The sequence below is a fragment of the Planococcus citri genome, chromosome 4 (genome assembly GCF_950023065.1).
Source record: "Planococcus citri chromosome 4, ihPlaCitr1.1, whole genome shotgun sequence".
Taxonomy (NCBI): domain Eukaryota; kingdom Metazoa; phylum Arthropoda; class Insecta; order Hemiptera; family Pseudococcidae; genus Planococcus; species Planococcus citri.
In genome coordinates this window covers 43,378,704-43,404,589 of record NC_088680.1, presented here as the reverse complement: position 1 = coordinate 43,404,589, position 25,886 = coordinate 43,378,704, and the positions used below count along the sequence as shown (strand labels likewise).

The 25,886-nt window shown below is 31.4% G+C and overlaps 5 protein-coding genes across 9 annotated transcripts; 2 read left to right on the top strand and 3 right to left on the bottom strand.

Moving 5' to 3' along the window:
* Positions 1-1,186: 1,186 nt before the first annotated feature.
* LOC135845933 (actin-2-like) lies at positions 1,187-6,271 on the top strand. Of its 2 annotated transcripts, none has more exons than XM_065364810.1 (6): positions 1,187-1,376; positions 4,490-4,643; positions 4,721-4,960; positions 5,055-5,193; positions 5,293-5,528; positions 5,629-6,271. In XM_065364810.1, exons 2-6 carry the CDS (start codon positions 4,518-4,520, stop codon positions 6,016-6,018), a joined length of 1,131 nt encoding a protein of 376 aa, XP_065220882.1. In that variant the 5' UTR covers positions 1,187-1,376; positions 4,490-4,517; the 3' UTR covers positions 6,019-6,271. The 2 variants fall into 2 exon arrangements, with proteins under 2 accessions (XP_065220882.1, XP_065220883.1); XM_065364811.1 differs by lacking the exon at positions 1,187-1,376 and adding an exon at positions 1,444-1,465.
* Positions 6,272-6,702: 431 nt separating this feature from the next.
* On the bottom strand, positions 6,703-9,428 carry LOC135845932 (uncharacterized). 2 transcript variants are annotated; one of them, XM_065364808.1, is made up of 7 exons: positions 8,608-9,421; positions 8,251-8,524; positions 7,806-8,171; positions 7,611-7,735; positions 7,388-7,527; positions 7,087-7,317; positions 6,703-7,014 (listed from the first exon to the last, which is right to left on the bottom strand). In XM_065364808.1, the coding sequence occupies exons 1-7, from the start codon at positions 8,959-8,961 to the stop codon at positions 6,897-6,899; spliced, it is 1,608 nt and encodes a 535-aa protein (XP_065220880.1). In that variant the 5' UTR covers positions 8,962-9,421; the 3' UTR covers positions 6,703-6,896. The 2 variants fall into 2 exon arrangements, with proteins under 2 accessions (XP_065220880.1, XP_065220881.1); XM_065364809.1 differs by lacking the exon at positions 6,703-7,014 and having other exon boundaries at positions 7,093-7,317; positions 7,411-7,527; positions 8,608-9,428.
* A 2,097-nt stretch (positions 9,429-11,525) lies between these two features.
* Positions 11,526-13,672, top strand: LOC135844870 (BTB/POZ domain-containing protein KCTD9). 3 transcript variants are annotated; one of them, XM_065363253.1, is made up of 9 exons: positions 11,526-11,670; positions 11,753-11,879; positions 11,949-12,067; positions 12,140-12,313; positions 12,378-12,541; positions 12,618-12,841; positions 12,910-13,105; positions 13,200-13,333; positions 13,421-13,672. In XM_065363253.1, the coding sequence occupies exons 2-9, from the start codon at positions 11,832-11,834 to the stop codon at positions 13,538-13,540; spliced, it is 1,179 nt and encodes a 392-aa protein (XP_065219325.1). In that variant the 5' UTR covers positions 11,526-11,670; positions 11,753-11,831; the 3' UTR covers positions 13,541-13,672. The 3 variants fall into 3 exon arrangements, with proteins under 3 accessions (XP_065219325.1, XP_065219324.1, XP_065219326.1); XM_065363252.1 differs by having other exon boundaries at positions 11,565-11,879; XM_065363254.1 differs by having other exon boundaries at positions 11,566-11,879; positions 12,390-12,541.
* Positions 13,673-13,712: 40 nt separating this feature from the next.
* LOC135844869 (uncharacterized) lies at positions 13,713-19,344 on the bottom strand. The gene is made up of 11 exons (XM_065363251.1): positions 19,205-19,344; positions 17,383-17,636; positions 17,132-17,275; positions 16,348-16,560; positions 16,191-16,268; positions 15,952-16,075; positions 14,721-14,779; positions 14,467-14,610; positions 14,144-14,380; positions 13,994-14,074; positions 13,713-13,920 (listed from the first exon to the last, which is right to left on the bottom strand). The coding sequence occupies exons 2-11, from the start codon at positions 17,563-17,565 to the stop codon at positions 13,729-13,731; spliced, it is 1,455 nt and encodes a 484-aa protein (XP_065219323.1). The 5' UTR covers positions 17,566-17,636; positions 19,205-19,344; the 3' UTR covers positions 13,713-13,728.
* On the bottom strand, positions 19,300-22,644 carry LOC135844873 (aquaporin AQPAe.a-like). The gene is made up of 6 exons (XM_065363260.1): positions 22,257-22,644; positions 21,625-21,834; positions 21,390-21,533; positions 21,090-21,302; positions 20,850-20,930; positions 19,300-20,707 (listed from the first exon to the last, which is right to left on the bottom strand). Exons 2-6 carry the CDS (start codon positions 21,805-21,807, stop codon positions 20,555-20,557), a joined length of 774 nt encoding a protein of 257 aa, XP_065219332.1. The 5' UTR covers positions 21,808-21,834; positions 22,257-22,644; the 3' UTR covers positions 19,300-20,554.
* Between the last annotated feature and the right edge of the window lie 3,242 nt (positions 22,645-25,886).

Genomic DNA, 25,886 nt, shown 5'->3' with positions numbered 1-25,886 from the left:
CGAATTGACACTAGTTCCCGATTCGAACAGAAAACAGAACCAGTTAAATCTAAAGAGCTACCTATGTCATAAGACACTCGTAACCAAAATTTTATGCACTCATAAGTTCATTTTTTTGGATTTTTAGCAAATTTTTAAAAATTTAAAAAATTCAAAAGAGCTGTTTCAACTTTTCAAGCACAATATTTTAAAACTTTTTCATGAAATAAATTTTTTTTGAGAACAGTGAACCAATGTGAATATGTGATTCCTCCGATTCAACTCTCATCACATCAATCACTTCTAGTTTTGAGCCATTCTGAAGTCTTCAGAAATTTTTCACTTTTTTCTAAAAATTTCAAATTGCTCTGTAGGGGGGAGGGGGTGGGGTAAAAATAAATTTTAGAACCTATAACTTTGGTCGGTGCTTATTGGGCACTTTCTTGATCACTATAGGTGGTTGCCATGAGCATGAAATTCTATGAGTTCTGGTACAAAATTGATTTTGACCAATTCATCAATTCCAAAAAAAAAGTGAAAAAAATCATTGAGACGTGCCTATGGTTTTTTTCTCATGTCCCATGTCCTTGATTTTGAAAATTTTCCAGATTCAGTTTCTGGCTCAAAAAATTACAAGTATCGCGATGGGACCCTAAGAAATCATCTTCACAGCCATTTTTTTTAAATTAAAATTTAAAAATTTTTTTCAACACTAAAAATACCTATAAATATAAATTCTCAAACTTTTACAATGCACAGGTACACACTACCTAGCATGTTTATAGCCTCAAAAAACGTATAAAAACATCCAAAATAAAATAGCTATAACGTTAATTAATCGAAAAGAATCCACACTTCGTACCTACGTGCTCACAGGTACCTACTTCTACCTACATTGTTGTAAACTCTTGCTCATTTCTCATATATACGTACCAGTCATTTCACCAAATTACTCGGAAAACCGCTAATTAGTTTGCCACGAAGCCGCAATATTTATCCCAATCTAACTGCTTATTTTAGTCATAAATAACTTCCGACAAAGTATGTGATGTGATGTATTTTCCATCGATACACAATGATGTACCATACCATGCCATGTTCGAAAGAAAGCTTCGGCGAATAGAGGGGATGTGAACATCGATACATAGACGTTTTAGGAAACGCTGAGCCAATCATGAAATTCAGTGAAAGGAAGCTCGCGAATTGTTCCTAGGCAAAGTACACGTTTCCGTATATAATAAGAGTAGGTACTTGTTTTTAAGGCAGTACCTATGCATCTCGTATTCGAACCAGTTATAAACATTTTGTGTCGCGGTGTTCGCGAATTTTAACGTAGTGGTGATAAGAAAATCGAGGAAAATCATCGGAGTGATATTTGGATTATTAATTTTGTAAAGGTAGGTGAAAATTATTTTTTTAGTTTTATTTTTCGCGAGATTTATTCGTTTAGTTGAGTGATTTGTGGTGTTTTTTGAATTTAAAACAAGTGAGTGAATTATTGTGAATTTAAAACAAAATATTTTCATCGGTTAAATAAAAAATTGAGAAAATTTTATCTTAAAAAACTGAATAGAATTTTTTTCAAGTACCTACCTACATAAAGAAATTGAAATAAATTTAAAATTTTGAAAATAACTACCTACCTATTTGTGGAGTTTGGAAGTAAAAAAATATAAAATAAACTGCTTCAATATTCAACAAATATTTTTTTTAAAAAATGGGTCTTTGTGAGTACAAATAATTATACATCTGAAAAATTCACCAACTTAGTCTATCTGCAACGCAAGTTTCTTATTTTAAATTCATTGCTATACAGCTCTTGCCCATAAAAGGAAATTTCAAACCGAACGCGACAAATTTTCATTCATTCCATAAATAAAAAACTAGTGCAGGTACATATAATTACACACTTAAGATACAAATCGGGCAGTCGTTCCGGAGTTTAATTATGAAACTAGTGCATTTACACCTGAGTCGAGAGAAAGTTTAAAAGCTTATCTTTTCAATCAACGTCTTAAACGAAGCGAATCACTGAAGAAAAATGAAAGCTGAATCCCTTTAAACGTCTCTGTTCACGTTTGGAAAATTATTTCAATTTTCATAAGCTACCTACTCACAACCTGATATGAAATTTTCCGCGTAACAAGCTATTTAGTAAAAAAAAAAAATTGTCAATTAAAGCGACTGACCTCGAGAAAAATCACATTAGAATACAAAAAAGGTATGTACCTCTACCTATAATACCACAAATTTTGTAAAGTTGTTAGAAACGCAAATTATCCGCTGATAAATAAAATAACGAATTTGTTTCGTAATTTTAAATTATAATGAAAGTAGCATTCTTTAGGGTTCTTTCAGTTCTTTCTTTTCAGAAAAAATTAAGGTTGTCACTGCCTTATTATTATTATTATTTTTTTTTTGCAATTTAAATTTTTAATGCCAGCTTGGTTACGCAAGTAAAATGTTGAAGTCGATTTTCAAGAAAATTTATGTGTTTATTTTGTATTAAATAAGTAGGTACTTACCAAGGAAAATAGAGGGTTCTATTTTTCTGAAAGGAATTGAAAGAGACTAATTCTTAATATCACTGTTATTTTAATTGAATGTGTAAAAATCTAATGTTTCTTATTCAGTCTTTTTTTTTTAAAATTAAAAAGTTTACGTTGACAAATTTTGAGACTCATTTTTTTGTTTTGTCGAAAAAAAAAATCAATTTGAATAAGTTGAGCTTTCTATTTTTTGCTCAAAAATCTCTAAAATAACCCCTCTGAAAAACTTAGGTAGGTAGGTAATTTGAATTTTTACAAGTCAAAAATTTCAATTCCCACAATTTTTTTTATGTTTTTTTTTTTTGGTACGTAGCTCCTTACTTTTTCCCAAAAATCAATTTTTCGTAATGAAAAAATTGAAAAAAATTTCTAATGTCTGTTTTTTTTTAATATAGAAAAGATCACTTAACTTACTTTTATACTTTTTACTAAAAAATCCCTTTAGTAGCGTATAAACTTCAAATTTTTTATTCCAAAAAGAAGGATTTTATGAAAAAAACAGTTCCAGGACAAAAACGAAGAGAATAATATAATGAAAGCTTATATAATTTTGAGCAAAAACGATAAAGCTCGCTTTCAACATTTTCATAACCTTACAACAGCCTCCTTGACTTCTTGTACAATTTTTTTTACCCCTTTGACAGTGCTAAAAAAAAATGCTGAGAGATCTAATCTAAAAAATGAGTAGATATTCGAACTCAGAGACCTGGGATTAGTAAAAATCGATATGTGATACCTCATTTTTATAATTTTTCAAAATTTATATCAATTGGAGGAGGTGAAAGGGGGAAATGGAGGGGCTATAAGGAGTCGTAATCAAAAAATAAGGAAATATATTTCAATTCAGTGTTCTTGAAAATCTTAGACGACACGCGTCACATCACATTTTCAAATTTCTTCTACCTACTTTATTCATGTTTAAGGGTACAGGTGAGGCGTCAGGGGGGTTAAAATCGGAAAATTGGCTGATATTCGAACTTGGTACCCTAAAAGTAGTAAACGATCAAAAACAATCAATATGCCACTTGACTTTTGAAATTTTTTCGAATTTTGATCAAAATTAGGGGTACTTTGAACTTTCCTCAGGAAAGCATGCGATTCTATTTTGACCATTTGTTTGTTGGAAAGTGGATAAAAAATGGGTTTTTGCTATAATTTTTCATGAAAAGATAGAGGAAGAGTATTTTTCAATTTTTGAGCCTACTCATGGAAATCTGAGCTGGCTTTATTAGGTAGGTATAGGTACCTCGAGAACATAGTTTTGAGCTTTTCAGATTTCAACTATTCGTTTTGACCTTCCTATTCTTCCTTAAGAACCCTGTAAATAAGCATATCTAATATCTATGTATTTGCTCTCAAGTTTAACAGGTCGCAAATTCGGGAAAATTAGGTACGAGCCTCTTCCACCCCTTAGAGAGTTGGAAAGAATAATGATGGTTACCTATCAGAGACCATCAGCCATCAAAGAGAGCTTGTAAAAAAATTTGAGTGCAATCGAAGGATCACAGTTCATTTTATGGTGGTTATGAAAAGTGAATTTTTCTGCTTTTTGTGTGTCGTGTTAAAAACTGTATCACAAAAAAGTACAAAATTGATCAGAAAAATCTATTTTTTGTTTTCGTTTTTTTTCATATGTGATAACTAAACAGGTATACTTACCTACTAACCGAATCTCTAAATTAGGTGGATTTTCAACTTATTATTTTTTTCACATTTTTTATAGAGTAGAGTGGGTAACCATAACGAAAATATGATAAAACTTGATAAATAAACTGAAATTGAATACAAAAACATTTTTTAAGGCGTTACCTATAAGGTACCTAATACCTATCCATTTTTATTTTTAAGAAAATTATTTTTTTTATTTACTGAATTCTTTCATTTATTCATACCTACCTATTTATGAAAATTAGATAAAATCTTAGTACCTATCTGATAATTCAACCTCACCTTTGTTTCAGCTTTGAATTCTAAAAACAAATCGTAATCATGAGTGACGACGACGTAGCAGCATTAGTAGTAGACAATGGATCCGGTATGTGTAAAGCTGGTTTCGCTGGGGACGATGCACCTCGAGCAGTTTTTCCATCAATCGTTGGACGACCCCGATATCAAGTAAATATTTTCACTTAGCTAAGCATTTCGGTCTCCATCATAGGTACCTATTTCTAACATGAAATCATCTTTCACAGGGTATTATGGTCGGAATGGGTCAAAAAGACAGCTATGTGGGAGACGAAGCTCAATCAAAACGTGGTATACTTACGGTTAAATACCCCATTGAACATGGTATCGTAACAAACTGGGATGATATGGAAAAAGTATGGCATCACACGTTCTACAACGAATTACGAGTTGCTCCTGAAGAACATCCAGTTTTACTCACTGAAGCTCCACTCAACCCTAAAGCAAACAGAGAAAAAATGACTCAAGTAATTAAAACATTAACACCATAAACTTGCGATTAGTTTTAGATTATACCTGGTATACGTTGGAGCATCTGACTTGATGTGTTTATTTTCGCAGATTATGTTCGAAACGTTCAATACTCCAGCCATGTACGTTGCCATACAAGCTGTATTGTCTTTATATGCTTCCGGTCGTACCACTGGTATTGTGCTGGATTCCGGAGATGGAGTGTCTCATACTGTTCCTATTTACGAAGGTACATAGACCATCATCGTATATTATTTCTACAGACAGAGAACAAAACACGAATTATATATGTTGAATAATTTACCTATCATGTTTTTTATTATTTTAGGTTACGCTCTGCCACATGCTATTTTACGTTTAGACCTCGCCGGTCGTGATTTGACCGATTACTTGATGAAAATCCTTACTGAAAGAGGATACAGTTTTACTACAACAGCAGAACGAGAAATCGTACGAGATATCAAAGAAAAATTATGTTACGTAGCTTTAGATTTTGAACAAGAAATGGCCACTGCTGCTTCTTCCAGCTCATTAGAAAAATCATACGAATTGCCCGATGGACAGGTAAATTATTTATACTCGAATATTACAAAACGATTGTGTTGATTACGGATGGGTAGGTACCCAAAGTGTTAATTTGAATTCTTGTCACGTATCTTCACAGGTTATAACCATCGGAAACGAAAGATTCCGTTGTCCCGAAGCTATGTTCCAACCATCATTCCTCGGTATGGAATCAGCCGGTATCCATGAGACGACTTACAACTCGATTATGAAATGCGACGTCGATATTAGAAAAGACTTATACGCCAATTCAGTACTTTCTGGAGGTACCACGATGTATCCAGGTATCGCCGACAGAATGCAAAAGGAAATCACTGCTTTAGCTCCTTCGACAATGAAAATCAAAATAATTGCACCACCCGAACGTAAATATTCCGTATGGATAGGAGGTTCGATTTTAGCTTCATTGTCTACCTTCCAACAGATGTGGATATCGAAACAAGAGTACGATGAATCGGGTCCTTCTATCGTACATCGTAAATGTTTCTAAAAAATTTCTCCTTGAATGAAAGTGTCTGTTTATCTCCCTGTTTAATACGAATTACCTATAGAATGACATTGTAGGTATTGCTTTTTAGTCATTTTTTTGATTACATCTCGATCTGCTGCGTGAGATTTGCGATCGAGTACGACAGTTGATATTGTTTATAGAACTATTTATTTTATTACTTACCATTATATATTTTGTTCTGTTATGTTAATTTATAAATCAATTATAATAAATGAAGTTAACAAATCAAAAATAGGAATCAAAATGATTTTTTAAAATCACATTCCGTATAGGAAGGGAATTTTTTTAATGCAGCTTTCATGTTTGTAAAATGACGAAACTAGGTATTAGGCAATAAGATGGATTTTACTCGTTATTATCGTTTGTAATAATTATTCGTAAACAATAAAGTGAGAGTTTTTAATTTTAAACGAAGAAGAAAATAAATAAATCAAACAAATTTGTTTCAAATGATCGAAAAAAGAATATTGGCAAAAAACGTTTCGCGATTGTAGTGATAGCTTTCAAGTGTTGCCATAATGTAATTATTTTCCCAGTCAAAATTAACTAGGTATGTCACAATTTTGGATTTTTCGGTTTGTTTCAGATAAAATCAGGTCTCCTCACTAAAATGCGAAATTTGATAACTAAAATCAATTTCTTGAATCACAGATACAGAAATAATTATACAAAAAATAGTCGAATTTATTAACGTTAAAGGACATAAATACTTTTCAATTCGTAGAAAAATTCACTTAAAAAAATAAAATAATACAAATTCATCATTACGATCAACTCAAATCGCAAAATTTATGCGGTGTCTTACACATAATGCAAAAAAAAAAAACTTAATTCTATTGTCTAACGTAACATATTTATCAAGCAGGCTTAGTTTTGGTATCTTTATGATGTGTGTGCGTGGTGGGCTGATTATCTTCGTACGTAGTTAAATCAATGGATCCATCATTATACCAATCAGTACGAAAATCAGCTCCCCTGTAAAAATAGTGAAAAAGTCAAAAAATTGTAATCAAAGCAGAAATAAAATTAGCGATTAAAAATGCTTACCACGATGGAACTCTTGGAATACTCGTTCCTAACGCAGTTATAGGGACGGTGTCGGTAATGATAATTTTTTCAATACTTTTAATATCAGGAAACAGGGTAGTTATTTGTTCAGGAGTTTGGGTTTTCTGTTGTTTTGGCGAATCTACTTTATTCCATCGACTTTTCCGTCTCCGTAATTTTTCTTTTAAACGTTCGTTTTGTCTCAATTCGCGAATTCTTTGTACATCCCATCTAAAAAAATACGACGACTTTTAGCACGAACTGGTTCACCGATAAGATATAGTTTTCAAAAATACAATACTTTTTTCGTTTTCGTTCTCCTACTTCGAAACGTAAATGACGTTCTTTAGCAGCTTCTATTCTTACATCTTCATAATAATCTTTGGGAACATCGGGAGGTTCGACAATATTGTCTTTGTCGATGGTACGAAATGATGGGACCTTTATTTACAAAAAAAAAAAAATCAAAAAAATTATAAATTGGCGAACATAAAAATAAAATAAATTTTCTTTGAAATTTTTACCTCTAAGCTTGTTGGAGTGTAGGTGACAGGATCATGACAAATATCTTCTCTGAGAGTGGTATAATAAGGTTCTGACGTGACTAAAATGGGAATTTTCAACGACTTTTTCTTTTTAATCGTTTGTCCTGCAAAAATGTAATTTCGTGAATAAACATTCTTGAAGCTGAAAATAAAAAAAATGAAACCTTTATTCACCTGATTCACCTTCCTCTGCAGTTTCTTCTGTCGGTTTGTCAGCACCTTCTGGCTCTGATTGAGATTTGAGAAATAAAACAGCGTCGTCTGTGATCAGCTGATCATCAACGGTTTTGGCGCAATTGCGTTTAGGACTTTTAATTTCTAAACTTTGCAAACAATTCTTATTTTCTTCCGCAAACCTGACCATTTTACTTCTTTTTCTGCGCTGTTCACTACTGAGGGAAAGATTGTTACGTCGAAATTTAATGCGAAAATTCGATTGACTATCACCTCCTTTACTCAACACTAGAATTTTCGAATCTGGTGCTTCATCCGCAATTGGATCAATTTCTTCTTGCGTTAGTACAGGTTCTTCCAAGCCATCTGAGAATTTTTTTAAGAAGAATTAATTACCGGTATTCTAAAAGTGCATAGTACTAATTAAGTATAAAAATTAAAATACCATTTTCTTCGCTGATGGATGGAGTACCCAGGTTATCGCTGGATTTTCTCGTCGAAGAAGCGAGTTTTATCAATGGAACATCGTCAGGAAAAGTATCATCTAGTTGCTCTTCCTTAATACTTTCAGTACTACAATTTGTAGTTTCGGTATTATCAGCAGGTTCACTGTCACTGGTATTTTGCTGACTCGAACAATTGGTCACTCGAGACGGACTTTTTCTATTGCACTGGTTCAAACTTAATCTTCGATTCATTCTTTCTATTCTAGCTATTAGCTATGAAACAAAGATGAAAAAATCTACTCAGTAAATAAAGCAATATAATATTTAGAATTTAAAAAAAGGCGAAAACTTCTTACCGATTCGTTTTGTTTCTTTAGCTTACATATCTCTTGACTCTGAGCATCGATTATCTTCGCTTGCTCTTCGATTATATTTAAATGATAAGAATTTAAGTTGGATCTAGCTATATTTAAATTCATGGTATTGGAAGCGGCTGTTTCTTCGACGCTACTGGCGTATAAATGATCAAAATCCGGAAATGGTATAGTACCAATGGTCATGCTGTCAGTTTTACACCCGGGATTTTCGGCGATATCGGTTGAATTTGCACTGGATTTTTCAAAAGCGGTATACAGTTCACTTACGGCGTTAACGGAGCATTTATCGACGTTTTCTTTATGACCGTTGCAAACCATACTTGGTTCTGACATAGTACATCACTACAGCTACAATTTTCAATAGTTCTTCACCATACGTTGCTTTATGATAGAAATCATAATAGTATGAAAGCGAACAGTCGATTTCAATTACGGCAAACTAATTGATAACGAATATTTACTGATACGTATTGAATAAAGCTGCGATATACAATAGCTTTCTACTGCTGACTACGAATTAACCACGTTAAATAACTAATTAAAATTATATCACCGGGCAAGTGTCGCAAGATGCAAATAGTTTCTGCGAAGTATTATAATAAATTAAGTGATTGAAATGTAACTGATCGAAGAAACAGATTTCCACCGAAAGTTTGACTTCGATAAAATATATTTACATACTGAAAAAGTAATGCAAAAGCGTTTTTAAATTATGAAAACTCGACAAAATATACAACACAATGCCCAAATTTTCAGTTGTGAGAGGAAAATTTCATATCAGTCCGATTTCAACCAATGAGATTGTCAATACAAATCTTCGAAGATAAAAATAAACGAAAAATGTTCCAAATTTATGCCTACCTATCTTCCTAGTAACCTATATATTTTATGCAGTGTTACAAAACTGAAGATGTTAATCTCTCGCCAATTTTTCAATTTTATTAAATATTATTTTTGCTCCCGAGATTTTATTTTGATTCATTATACCAAAGTTTATGATTTCACTCAACTAATCAACTGTCTAAAATTCATTGAAAAATAAAAGGAAAACTCTTACTCGAATTGAATTATTCATCATGAAAGCAAAAAAATTCAGAAAACGTCAATAAACGAGCTTGATAAAAATATTGATCGTAAATTAAGTGCACTACTTCACGATCACTCTCTTTGTTCATTTGTTCGTATTTCTTCTCGTTCTGGGTAGGTAACTCTTGAATTAGTCTTGACGAATCTTGATCGTGTTGCTATTCTCAAAAATACCACAAAAAATAATAGTATCCAATAGATTTAAATTTATTAGGTACATAATCCACCTATGTAATGGAAAAATAAGACAGTGAGTGACAGATGAACTAAACTTTTGAATTTGGTTCATTGGTTCCTATTCAAAATAATTTCTGATAAATACTGAAAATCGAAGATGACTGTAATCTGTCATCTTTGCGGTTGTATAGAATTATGAAAAATTATTGCCTTATGAAATCGACATTTTGGAAATAAAAAGTCGTTTGTGATGTGATCCTGTCGCATGGCGCAAGAGCAAAATAAAATGCCTACTTACGTAAAAATTGGTTCCATTCCGTTCTTTAGTAACGTTTTCAGAATTATCATGTTATTGATAAATTTGAATAAAATTGTTCCGACTTCATTATTCAAAAAATCTCTTGAATGTTTTTAAGTTTATACTTTCAGTTTTACCTAATAGGTACCTGCATACTGCATAGTCGAAATGGTAAACAGGTAAACTTCAACTATCAACTCTGAACTGTGAACTCTGCAGCTCATAAAAAGAAAAACAAATACAAAACGCCAACTACGTTCTAATTTACTAATTAATTAAGATGGTAGTTCCTCATCTTTCCCTTTTTCTTGAAATAGATTCTTTAATTCATTTTCGATCTTAAGTTCTGATTCAGACGAAGAAAAGCGAAGGTTGATAAGTTACTTGATAGTTGATTTGATTGGCAACGCTTTGTATGAAATTCATTTCCATTTTCTTCTCCAATTTTCTTCTATTGTTAAATTTTTTTGAAAATACTTATTATACCTACGCAAACGCAACTAAAATCTTTCAAAAATGAAATACAATTATTTTACAAACGCGATTTTTTTTACAAAAAATGAAAAAAGTTGCGTGAAAACGAACCAGACCTTATTTTGTCAGCTCGAGGGTGGATGGTGTGCAAGTATTGAAAAATACCGAATACGAGGTTTTCTGTGGTTGAATGCAATAATTCATGAATTTTATGATTTTTCATTTTCAACCTTCAAAGTTCCAACCCAAACTTTATTTCAGTTTTGTTTTTGTTTATTGTCGAATTTTTCTCAACGATTGTTCTTTCCCATTCGTTCATTTTGTTGGTAATGTAATGGTACGTAGGTCTCAATTATGAATTTATATGAAATTTTCCTATCTTCAATGTTCTAAACTTTGAATTTTTTCTTTCGTTTTCTGAAGATTGAAAAAATTAATAAAACTTCATAAGCTCAAAATAATTTAGCAAATGAATAATGATAGAATGGCCATCAGTCAAGTAATGCTTATTTGGTAAAAATAAAAAAAATCAAACTTTAGAAGAAGAACTTTGAAGATTGAAAAAATTCATAAAATCAAATCAAGATTTGAATTGACGTACCTATACTTACTAATTTGAAACTTCGAAGATGTACGAATAGTTGAGAAATACCTGCATTTAAACAAAATAAAACGAATAAAAATTTAAAAAAATCAAGTGTTTTGATTGAAAACTTTAAAATTATTATTGAGTGAACACGTAAGTACTATTTTACAAAAAAATTGAAAATTGCGTCCCATTCACCTACTAGCTGACAAAATAAGGTCTAGTTGAGAGAGAGAACTTTTTCCCTTATTTCCCTTGGATCACTTGGATTATTTGAATTTGAAAACACAAAACAATCATCTTTCGTATCCTTCTCCTTTTGCGTTTTTGTTTTTGAAAATTTTGCATTCTCTTTTGCAATTTCGAAATTCATCCTTTGTGTATGCTAAATGCTTGTTGTTGAATGCGTTTTTTTATAATCGTAAGTTGAATTAACCATCTGTTAACGTAATTGTAATTAGTTCATTATAGTAAGTAATTAGAATACTGTTGACTTTTGTCAGAGATGTTATTTTCTTTTTTCGCTTCACCCGAGTATTATTTTTAATTTGAGAAAAAGTCGAACCACTTCAATCATCCATCATGAAACGTGTTATATTATTCAAAAATGGATGTAACGACGATGGAAAGGTAAGTTGAGCTGTAAATGAGTCAATTTTTTAGCCAGTATTGTAACAACTAATAAGTTTATTATTTTAGGTCATACCACTTACTACATTCCCTGAGCTCGTAGCCGCAGCTACTGTAAAATTCGGATTTGAAGTCAAAAGAATATTCACTGCGGAAGGTGGCGAAATCGATAATATAGAAGTATTACGGTATGTGGCATGGTCTTTATATTTTTACGAAAATCAACCGTATGGAGACTGAATTACGTTTGTTTCTTACAGAGACAACGAACTCCTTTATGTATCAGCGGGCGAACCGTTCGTCAAAGAAGATAAGCCCGGTGGTCACGGCGAAGGTAGTGAAAGAGATTGGATTACTTTGAACGTTGGCGGAGTTACTTTTCTTACTTCTAGAGCTACGTTGATTCTAAAAGAACCTAACAGTATGTTGGCTAAGTGAGTGAATAACTTTTTGTATTTCGTGAATTATTATGGAAACGATGGGACTCTATTTGATTAGATCGTTTTCCAGAATGTTTTGTAGCAACGATAGCGGTCTCGTTCCTAGTGAGAAAGATTCCAATGGTGCATATTTATTGGATCGATCCCCGGCGTATTTCGAACCAATTATTAATTACTTGAGAACGTCGCAAATTATCATCAATACGGATGTCAATCCTCTCGGTAAATTGCATTTTACAAAGTGCTCTAGATGTTGAATATAAACTTGCGCTTACTATTCGAGTTTGAATTCTTACAGGTGTATTGGAAGAAGCTCGCTATTTTAATATCGAATCTATGATCCCACATTTGGAAGCTATCGCTGCGAAACATTCAGCTTGTAGAGATACTACTCCGCTGAGTACTCGCGATGTCGTCGATGCTCTTATATCAACAGACCAGAACTCTAAATTACGTTTTCAAGGCGTCAATCTCGCAGGAGCTGATCTTTCACGTCTCGATTTACGTAACATAAATTTTAAGGTGTGTACGAGTCGTTAAAATTATTATTAAATTATGAAATATAGTTTGAATAAGATTATTTGTTTCAGTACGCATGTTTACAAGGATGTCGTTTAGCGGGCGCGAACCTGAGTAACTGTATTTTAGAAAGAGCCGATCTCTCTAATGCGGTATTAGACGGAGCGCAGTTACTCGGAGTTAAAATGCTCTGCGCTAATTTAGAAGGGGCTAGTTTGAAGGGTTGTAATTTTGAGGATCCAGCTGGCGTAAATGCTAATATGGAAGGCAAGTAGAACCCTTCAAACAGTTCGGTATTTTTGTCGAAAAATTTTTATACTTCGTGTGAAAATATTAATTTTATTTTTATTTTCCGTTAAAGGAGTCAATTTGAAAAACGCTAATTTAGAAGGAAGTAATATGGCTGGGGTTCATTTACGAGTTGCTACCTTGAAGAATGCCAATTTACAACATTGCGATTTACGAGCAGCTGTATTAGCCGGAGCTGACTTGGAGGTTATTATGATTTGTTTTTTTTCCAATTTTTTTTTAATTGATTTCCATCATGTGAGTGGTTCTTAATTATTTACTTTTCTAATACAGAATTGCGATTTATCTGGAAGCAATTTACATGAAACTAATTTAAGAGGAGCAAATCTGAAAGGAGCTTCGTTAGAACTGATGCAGACCCCAGTGCACATGTGCCAGACAGTCGCGAATTGAAGTTTAATTTTTCGTATTTTTTTTTTTTATATAGATTTATCAGTTATCGCATAATTTGTTGTTCAAGTCGTGTTTTTCGTGTTTTTCCTTTTTTCATTTATTATCATGAATATATATTATCTCTGATTTAAATCCCTTACGCGTGTTTATTTTGTTTTTGATTGAGAACAAATCGAGTAAAAAAGTTTTTATTTCAACTCCGAAGGTAATAATTTTTTCGGCAACAAATTATCTTCACCTCTACTGTACAGAGAACCGTGTCTGAATTGATCGGATAGTTTTTCTTTTGATTGGAAGAATTCCTTTGCATCCGGTAGGTAAAGGTATTTGTAAATTAATGTGGTCGCTAATGATGCTCCCAAAGTTGCGACCCAGTACACCTGTTGAACACGTTTTGAGCTACGTAAATATCTCGCTGTTTCTCATTAGCAATCGATGCGTACTCGAACTTACCCAATGACCCGTCCATACTCTATTAATTATAGCCGGAGCAAAAGATCTCGCCGGATTCAAACTAGCTCCCGTTAAAGGTCCCTGAAATTGAGATCGCGTTATTGTAACCGATTCGAGACTGGATATAGGTACTCAAATATAAAAACATACTATCGTTATAACCAAATTAATAACAACAAATCCGAATTTTAATGCGACAGAATCGCTCCAAATTGCATTTCTAGGATCCCACGCGCTGCATACTGAATAGATTAGAACTGAGGTACCCATGAATTCAGCCAAGATACCTTGAAGGGGTGTCAAGTGTTCACGTAAAAGTGTATTACAATACTCAGATGTTTTATTTTTCGTAGCAGGGTCTCTAAACAAAGGCGCTGGTAAAGTGACCTGGAAATTTTAAAATAAAAAATCAAACTAAAAATACATACCTACCAGCTAGGTGAATGATGATGATATAGGTAACGAAAACATACCGTCAATAGCCAGTATCCGAATGTTGCACCGGTCATGTGAGCCAGAAAATAAGCCAAACATTTTAAAGGAGTAATGATACGTAATATCAAAGCGCATAAAGTTACCGCTGGATTAAAATGTCCTCTCGTTATATGACCGAACATCTGGAAATATTTTCATCTGTTTTTAAACGTTATGATTAAAAAGGACACGAGTACGAGTACGAGTACGAGTACAAGTAACACAGAAGTATTGGACAACGATGTATAATTACCATTATAACAGAAGTTATCGTGCTGCCCCATACTATGGCAGCCTGCAGGTCGGGTGCGCCTGTTACAGACAAAAATTTGGGAAGTAATCCCATGCAACCAAAATACATGAGGAAAGCAGTGCCAGAAAATTCACCGATGAAAATTATGATGTACGTCCTCAAGTGTTCGATTTGTCGAGGATCGTCCATCGTGATGTAATTACAGTTTTAATGATAGAAAAGTTTCTGATTTAAAAACAATTTTTTCAAACATTATTCAGAAAACATTTTTAATCACAATTCACGATGAGGATTACAAACAATCTTTATTCCTGATATGAATCGAGATAGGTAGCCAATGATAAATGAAATTATAAGCCTAGTTCACAAACAAAAACGTAAAACGTAAGGCATAAGAAAACGTTCTCTGATTGGCTAGTTCTTATGTTTTGACATAAGATTCCCATTCTTATGGGAAATTTTTACGTTAAACATAAGAACTAGCCAATCAGAGAACATTTCCTTACGTGTTATTTCTTATGTTTTTGTTTGTGAACTAGGCTATAATGATACACAATAGGTATGGGTACATTGGGTGCCATCATTGGTACTTATTTTATTTTAGGAACTTATCATAAAATTACGATTACTTATTAAAAATTAATAAGTAAGCATACAACAAATTAATAAACTATCAACAAAATGAAAAAATTAAAGACTAATTCAACATTTATTACATTTGAATACCTATCTAATATATTTACAAAAAATCAATATAAAATTACGTCTGAAATATGAAGCAGCTACTGATGTATAACTTTGCCCCTACAATTTTCGGGGTCAGCAAATCAATTTACACTAAAAATTAAGATTGCATCAACTTCATGAGAATTAATCTACAAAAATAACACTATTCAAGTAAATAAATGAGTAATTAAGCAAGTGAGTAAATAAATGTAAAATATTCAAGATCTCCTGAGTATTCAAGATTTGATCATCGCGATAAATATTGTACCTACTAGGTATGTACATGATATTAGGCAAGTATTCCAATATTCCAACATGTTGTAAGGATAATATAATAATAAATTAACTACTGATTTAGCTCATCACTGAAATTATACGAGTAGATTTGAAAAATGATGTGTATCTGGGTCGGTAATTGTTGCAACATTTTTTGAAATATCAGTAAAGTACATTCATCAAGAGCATAATAAATTAATAAAATAATATTCGTACATTATTCACTTACTAATATTTTCCAAAATTTCAGAAGTGTGTTTTAGATCAGAAAATTTCTGATGTTTCTTGAGAAAAATGAATTTGTAGAAAAAAGATGTGAATATAGAAGCACTTAAAGGAACAATCCAATAGAACTGGAAAAATTACGCACAAATACGTAAGTATAGGTATGGTCTTTTACATATATCAAATTTATCATTTGATTACTATCAATTTATTAATTAACGTAGGTATACCTAACATGCTTACCCACTGATTATCCCAGAAACCATTTGCTAAAGCTGGACCAAAACTTCGAGCTGGATTTACGCAAGAACTATAATTTCCCTATACAAATTTAAATTTAATGAGAAGATAATGATGATACTCGTACATTCAAGTACCTATTTGTAAATTATTCATTCACCAATGCAAAATTAATAATTGCCATTACGAATCCGAATTTAAGAGGTACCGAATCTTGATACTGAGCATTTCGAGGATCCCAAGTACTGCATTGGGCATAGACTAGAACTGAAGCACCCATGAATTCTGAAAGAAATGCTTGAGAAATTGACACATTTGGATTGATCTTGACGAGGCAACAGTTTTCAGGGTATTTATCACTGGATGTAGTAAGCTGTGGAAATTTGATATTACTCTATTAGATTATTTTTATGCATGGTGTTTGAGGGTAGAAATGAGGTCATTTATTCAAAGAGTTTGAGTAACATTTGCAGAGAGCTAAAATGTGTTCGCTCAATCTTCCGATTAAATAAAATATATATTTTCTCAATATTATTTTTTTTTTGTGTTTTCTTAAGATTTGTTCTTTCATCATCTTCCCATTATTATCATTAAAATTAACATTATTCTAAAAAATAATACCTATCTAATTATTTTTTTTAAATGTCAGATTTCATTAATCTTTATTAATATTTTCAAACAAAAAATGTTTTCCCTTTCTCAGTTAGCATTTTTAATTGTAATCAAGAAAACTTTTCACGTTTTTTTTTATGCATTTATGCATTTTTAGAAGAACACGCTCTTGCCCCTGCAGCCAGTTACTTAGACAAATACATCTCCACAAATTTAGTTGGCGTTGCATTATCACCGGGCACAGGATGAAAGAAGGCATTAATTTAATGTGGGTTTAGGTTTAGGTTTAGGTACCTATCTAATTATTGGGGCAAATAAATTATAAAACCAACCTTCACGAGCCAAGCTCCAAGGTATGCTCCTAAACATTGTGCCACAAGATACACGAATCCAATCAGTAAAGATATTCGCTTGAATATCAAAGCACACAAAGTAATCGTTGGATTCATAAAAGCTCCACTAATACATCCGAATATCTAAGTAAAGGTAAAATTAAATTCAAATTAAATAGATTCACGATTTGAAAAATGAAAACTAAAAATTAAGTCGGTAATGTGGTTAGAGAAAAATAAAATATGCTGACCACAATGCAAACTGCATTGGCAAATCCCCAAACAAATCCTGCTTGTAAGGAACTGATATTTTTCGATGATTGATCTAATCCTGGAAGAATTCCCATGCAACCGAAGTACACTAAGAAAACTGTAGCTATGACCTCCGCTGTGAATATTTGTAGCAGATCGAAAGCTTGATCTTTGAGCTTCATGATTTCGTAGTGAGTTTGATGAGTTTTTTTTTTTAACTCTACTTATAGGAATTGTTATTTCAAACTGGATCCTATAATATAATAATAATAAAATAATATGATTTTAATCATAACTCATCTTTCAAAATAGCAAGATAGGTAATGCTCTATATTGTCACAATAAAAATAGTAAAGTAGGTACATCGTCACGTCCAACTAACTAAATTGCGTAAGAAATGATGGACAAAAATTCGATCCCGTTTAAATGCGTGCGTAAAATTGCCTATGACGTCAAAAACTAACGTTGAAATTGAAGACATTGAAATGCAAATTTTTTGTCGGCGAAATCAAACAATCGTACCACAACGTAAACAAACAGAAGATCAACGCAATTAAGAAAAATAAAAATAAGCCTAATTTTCTAATGCTAATTCGTCAAGAACAATAAATTTAAACTTGTACATTAAGTTGCCTATTTGAAATAATCAAAGGGAGAATGAAAGTGGCGAAAGAACGATCAGAAATGAAAATGAAAGCACATCGTTAATCAAAATACACCCCGAAGAAGAGGCTGTGATAGGTTCATTTCTTTTCAGTTTTAAAAAATGTATCTGCTTTAGAAATTGAATGAGCAACAGCTAGAAAATGAAATTTCAGACATACTGGCGTGATTTTTTTTAAACGAACAAAAAGACTAACGTAGGATTAAAAATTAAGAAATTAAAAAAAAATTAAATTTTTGAAGTGGTGAATTATCTTGAATTATTTAAACACAAATTCAACTACTCGTACATATACATATGTAGTATACTTTCATAGCAACTTTTTCAAGCAAACATAAACTCATTGACTGTTTTTTTTTTTTTTTTTTTTTTTTTTTTTAATGAAAAATATTAATTTTGAAAGCAAAGAAATTAAAAAAAAATATCTGCTGTAAAAAGTTAAAAGTTGAAGTTGAAAATGGTAAAATTGCTGAGAAAATTAAATTTTAAAATCAAGCTGTACCTAGATGAATATTTTAATTTGATTACAAAAATATGTACCTATTTGATTGTTAACGATCGTAAAGTATAATGATCAATTACTTACCTTAAACTTGGGTAAACATAATATCAATTACTATTTTATTTAAAAAGATGAGATTGATTAGAAATTGAAAATTTATTTTTCCTCAATGACAAGAGCCATCGACAGAACTAATAAACGTTATACCTGCATTTAAAATCATACCTACAGTCTTTAAATTCAAGCTTTTCTTCAACATTTTGCATTTCATTTTAAAAGATTTGATTTCAATTACAAGAAATATTTCATAGTTATTCAGTTAATCAGTTTTATTTTCTAAATAAATTTCTTCGTGCTATTAAAAATACAGGGGATATTGAATATGTAATTATGTAATTAATTTTTCACTGTTTATCTCGAAATACTCGTATTTAAAAATCGAAATGAGAAAAAAATTAATCTCAAAGCTTAAAATAGCTACAGTTGGTCGATTATTCGATGGCATATCTTCATCGATCATTTTGAAGCAGGTATACAAATACCTAGGTAATCCATCAATCAATCATAATACCTACGTATGAGTAGAGAGTTATTTTATACGAGTAGATTAAACTGCTAAAAGAAAAGGGTATAAGTAAATTGTTTCAATACTTACAAAATTCCTCGATTTGTTTGGAACTATATTTTTTTAGAAAATTGTTCGATTCACATGCATGCTACAAAATATAAAATATGAAAAATGCTGAAGCATACCTGCTTAAAATACTTTAATCACATTATTTACATCGAATTCTATTATTTTCACTATGAATATCTAATTAATATCTGGTACATTTTTCGCACAAAAATATTGACAAATTATTCTAAAAATTACAAAACCGTGTCTTTTTACTTCACTCACGTTATCGTTTCTTGCTAAGCTTAGTTAAAACTTACAAACACGATAGTAAGTACATACCTACATAGTTATAATGTATTACCCATATACCTACATTTATTCATATGATTTCAAGGACACCAAAGCACAATGATATGCTATCAACAATTTTGACGAGATTTTTATGGTATTGTTTACAATGTAGAATAGGAACCAAAATAATACAAGGAAAAAAAACTTATCTATTTTTTTGAAGTGCGATTATGGAAATCTAAGAAAAAGGATATCACAAATGTAGGTATTTGGACCTCAGAACAGCTTGATGATAAGTTCATCCTTCAGACTCAGTCACCAACTTCACCATTCAACATTTAAAAATATATATTTCTGATTTTCAACTACACAATCGAATTCAAAGTGAATTTTATCATTTTTTTGGATCAAGTTAGGTTTTCATTGTTTTATTCATCGACTTTTATTAACGATGGTTTTATTAGGTATTGTTTATTGAAGTGGTTAAATTTTTATTACCTAGGTACATGTTTTTCCCAATTTTCAATTTTAATTTTTTTTGTGTCGGGTGTAATAATCTGGCAATTATAAAAACCCTAAACAAAAACAAAAAAAAAAATTGTGTCAACTGCCAAACCACCCTTTTGAATTTGAGCAATGAGCATCTACTAGTTGCTTAGTTTTTTTCAAGGTAGGGGATTTTTTAATTGTTTGACTCGCAATCCTACAGAATTCCATTACGAATTTGATATGAAAAAAATCAAAAACTGGATACTTAGGTCGTTAAGGTCGTACTTAATTATTTTACGTAATCATTCTGATTTGACCAGAATATATATTTTATAACCCAAGTTACCAATTGAACACATTGAATAAATATCGTACTTCTAGGTACACCAGTTGTCTAACAAAATTCTGTAAATTATGCTTAAGTAGGTACCTATGTCAATTATTCATTGATCAATCTCATCGCTGAAATCAGGATTTTTAAAAAATGTTATTTCGAAGCATTAGATAATAGTAAACTTTCATGCAACTGCACAAAATTATCTGAGGTGAGAATATCAGTACCTAAGTACGAAAATTATTACAATATTATTAAACATACACAATTACTTAATGAACTGGCCGAAGTTTGAACGTACTCGTATTTTCATGAGTCTCATAATCAAGTTTTGGAAGAGAAGAATCCTGGTATTTTTTGAGAAATGTGTATTTATAAATTAATGTCGTGATGACGGAAGCGCTCAAAGGAACCATCCAATAAACCTAGAAATGAGATGAAAATTGAAGACACTCGAGTAGGATTATTGAGTGGTGCACCACAATATTTTTTATTTTTTATACCATATTACCCGTAAAATCAGCTTTTACACAAACGTAGATTCGAAATGAAAAAGGAAATACTTACCCATTGATGATCCCAAAAACCATTCACTAAAGCTGGACCAAAACCTCTGGCTGGATTTACACAAGCGCTCGTATAATGTCCCTATAAACACAGATAGGTATAGGATACCCATACATTTGGATTTAACTATGGCATATTTATTCAAATATTTTAACAAATACCTATACCTAAGGATCTACTTCATTTTAATTAGAGAAATATGTATTTACAATAAAAAAAAAAATAGGACTACACAATTACCATCGCAATAACAATAGTTGACACAACAAATCCCAATTTAATAGGCATAGAATCTTGATGTTGAGCACTTCGAGGATCCCAGGCACTGCAGACAGCATAGATTAAAATAGACGTACCCATGAATTCTGACAGAAAACCTTGGTAAATTGACAATGTAGGATGAATCTTGACACAGCAGAAGTTTTCCGGATATTGATCGATGGGAGTTGTTAGCTGCATGAGGAACAGATAATTGTGATATTATTTTTAATTAGACATGAAATTGGATTAGGTACTCATAATGCAAATTATGTGCAATACTTTTACTAGCCATATTCCTAAACATGCTCCGAGACATTCCGCTACAAAGTACACGACACCAGCGAGTAAAGAGATTCGTTCATAAATTAAAGCAGATAATGTAACTGCAGGATTCATATGAGCTCCGCTGATAGGTCCGAATATCTGGAATAAAAATGCACCAAAAAGATGTAATCACTTAATCCAGTACCTTAGTAGATGTTCGATTGAGTAAGAATATTTTTATTTCACTTACCACAATACAACCTAGTACAACAATCCCCCAAAGAATACCAGCGTGTAGAGGTGTAACACTCTGCGATGAATTGTCTAAACTGGGAATAAGTCCGATACAGCCAAAATACAATAAAAAAGTTGTTGCTATAACTTCTGCTACGAATATTTCTGAAAGGTCGAGTAATTTCTGGGAGAACTTCATATTGCAATGAAACTTGATTTCGAAGTCCTAAGAATCAATAATAAGATTAAAGTAGGTAGTAAGTACCTATACCTACCAAGATGTAAATACTTAGGAATTGTAAGTGAAAAATTATAGGTCAAGATTTTTGCAAGAATATTTCAGATCGATTCAATACGTACTTACTCACTTTGGAAATTCAAGTTTTCGAATTTCTATTTTTGAGTAAATGGATCTTTGAGAAGAAGTAAAGTTACATACTAGGTACTCAATTCTATATTATGCTTTGCATTTTGCAAGATCCATATAGGTAATTAAAAACGATCTGGCTGAGCAAATTTACTTTTACTTAGGTACTTTACTCATATATCTGAATATACCTACTTCTTATCACTTGAAGCCTGATTACTAAACTCGATCAGATATACCTAGTTAATTAATTAAAATGAAACTATACATACGATACTTACTATTCATAAATCAAGTTCAAGTTCAAGTTGAAACTTATAGTTCAGCTCCAGGAAACCATTCACTAAGCCTGATTAAATCACTTTTGCTCAGCTTCACAAAATTTTAAGGAAAAAAAAAATACTAATGATTCTTCGAGATGTTTCACAACAAATGCGGTTCAGGTTAAGCATTCCTTCGACAGTAATGTTTTTTAAACAACGTTCGTTTTCATTAAACAATAAATATCTAAACTTTACTCAGCAGCCAAGTTTACTTATCAGAGATTTTTACATACCAAAATTAACAGCTAGCATGGCAATGAAATACCTATAAGTATACCAGGTACACTATGCGGTTCAGTAAAGAAACACTTCTTTTCCATGAGAAAAAACAGATGTATTCATCACTGTGCATGAGAGAGACGCTTATTAAAATCTTACCTATTTGATAATAAAACCATAATAGCTCATAAACTTAAAAGTAAATGCTCAACATAATTATTATAATTGATTTCTCAAGTTAAATAAATTATCTACGATGTACCTATTATCGTCTTTCAGACTGATACTCGTACAAAATAAAAGTAGTAGCGTGGTTTAACTGGGCATTTCACGTACCTACCTATATTAAATTTAATCGCGAAAAACGAAATAATGTGTTAGTTCATATTTCGTTAGATCATTTTACAAAAAGAAAAAACCTATCCAACTGTTTCGTCTAGACAGAATTGAACAGTAAAAATAAGAAAAATTCTGTTCAAAATGAAGGTAGGCATCTATAAATATGTAAGTACATTTTTGTAATGTACATAAGCCTATGTAGGAAATTAGGTATCTATAGGTACGAATTCTCTGATCAGAAAATATCTACGATATGTAATATTTAGGTAGAACTATCATGTTTGCAATATCATTTCATTAAGTAAATGAATCGTAAACAGAAAATATAGCAAATTGAAATATAAATGTTTCAAATTATTTGATTTGAAGTTCTGCCACTTACTTAATTATGCCTATCTTATATGGTAATTGTACCTATAATCTAATAAATGATTCTAGCTTGATTACGATGCGATCACTTGTGGATTCTGGGCTCCTAATTGCACGTTTTTATTTTTCAGCAAACACCTATACATACGTACAAATACAAAGACATTTTCTAATACCTACCTACCTACCTATGTTGAGTCGTTTATATGCTCAATCGTTAATAGTTTTTACGTGTATTATCAGTCGATAGTTGAATGTAGAATTGCACGCCTCCATTGTGATAAAACAGCATTAAAAATATAAGTATTTACTGGGAGATCGGTGTGAAAAATTACTCGCTAATAAAACACCTTACAATTAAGTTAGTGTTTATTCTTTGTACCTACAACAGGGTGTCCAGTGAGTAGACTGTCACTTTTTGTGTCACCTGGTTGTACCCAAATCTGTCTACTCATCGCACTTTTTGTATAGTGGCGTTGTTGATTTAAAAAATTCGAATTAGTACTGCAACATTTTTCATAACTTTTTTTTACAATTTTTATTTCATTTCTAACAAGGGAACCTCTCGAGGTGTCAGTCCTAGAATTTGAATAGGACTAAAATATTCGGTCAGGAGGATGCATGGTCTGAAATCTCCATAACCTAAATTTCAGTTGCCCAAATTGAGTTTTCAATTTTTGGCTAGTACTTAAAAATTCAAAGGCTCATGAGACATTATCTATGTGTTTTTAAAAAATAAAATTTTCATTAAATAGAGGTAGAAAGCTAAAATTTGACAAACATTTTTAGTATTATTTGAGCCTTTTGAGTCCATTGATAGCTGGTTTCAAGTCGTTTAAGAACCTCTAGAGATTTTGAATTTTCTAGTTTTTGGACTATTTGCAGCAAAAAAGGCTAAAATGAAGTTTAGGATTTCTATTCATTAAAGCATAATTTTTCAAAATTCTTCTTTTCGGTCCAGGTCTGATTTTACTCCGGTCATTATTTTTGAAATAAATAAAAAATGTGGTAAATTCTCCGTGTTTACAAACACGTCAAGGAAAAATGCTCAAAATCAATTTTTCAGTTTTAAAAAAATAAATCAAAAAATCATAATATAAATCAATTTGATTTGAGTGAGTATTTCGTCGAAAATGAACCAAATATGAATTTCCAAAAAACTCTTCAATGTCAAAAAATGAACTTCAGTACCTGAAATTTTAGAAATCACGAAAAAACAGTTCCGTTTGTTTTTAGTTATTCATTTTTACCCGAAAATAACGTTTATTTTTAGTTTGAATAATGCCACATGTTCCAGAAATCCACAAAAATTTATCTAAACCGCATTTAAAAAATCTTGAAAATTGTCGATTGATAAAAATTTCAGTTTTATTCTGTGAATTATCTTCAAACTAACTTCAAACAAAATAATAATGAAAATGTAGTAATGGTTGCATCACTGTCTCACATCAGGCAAATTTGATGTCTTTTTGTAGATGGAAAATATGTACTTTGCCTAAATATTTTTTGAAGGGGCATTATTTTTTGTTTCAGGTATGCAAATATCCCAGATATTCCATAATTCAATTTTTTATCCATGTCAATATGACTCAATATACGAAGGAGCTGCCTTAAAGTGAAAATCCTTGGTTCAAATCTTGAAAATTTTAAATTTGCTCCTTCCAAAATTATACAGGCAACTTTTGTGCCACACAAGTATTTTCCGCACATAAATAATGCAAAATGGTTTCAACCTCAACTAGTCTGTGAGACAGTCATGCGACCAACGGTAGAGAAAATGAAACTTTGATTTTTTTTAAAATTTGGGTAAACTGATGAGTATTTACTTTTTATAGACAATTACGATCAGAAATTATTGATAAACAAAATGTACCTCTACCTACTAAAACCAAAAAAAAAAGTTTCCACTTTTGTTAGGTACTATGTATTTTTAATAGGTAAAGTTGTTTTTATGTTTTTGGAAATTGTAATTGTTTTCACAACTCCGAAAATTTGAGATTTATTATTTTTTAAATAAGAAAGGGAGGGGGTACTAACTGCATGCCTCCTTTACTCGAACTTCCTCTAATTGTATCTCTACTTAACACTGATTACCAACTCAAATGACGAAAATTGCAAACATGAATTGAATAAGAATAGGAACCTACCTAATCAATTATCTATTTCAGAAATAATTTCATTTAATTATTTTATGTTGAAAAAATAAATATTTGCCATTTTTGAAAAGAGAAAAAGTCTAAAATAGCACTAGAGGATTTCATTGGTAGAAAATTTTCAGTATAAAGGCAGTTTTCATCAAAATTTTTTCAACATTTAAAGTTCTTGATAATTATTATACGCTGAATAATAATTTTTTGCTCGGATCTTGTTGCTGAAAACTTGCAAAAAAAACCAGGTAATTCACCCCCTCTCCCTACCAATTTCTTTTTAAAAATCGCATCATATCAAAAATTTTAAAAATTATTTTTCAATCTGAGAAACTGGTGAGTTATTGGCTAAAAAATGTTTCTGCTTTATCAACTTGAAAATAGATCTTTGTTTTTGAATAATAATTTCAAGTCGCAGTACACGAATGTTAGAACAGTTGCATAAAAAAAACTAATCTAGGTATTTCTGACTCAATTACGAGTAAGGTAATTACGTACTCAGTCATAATGAATA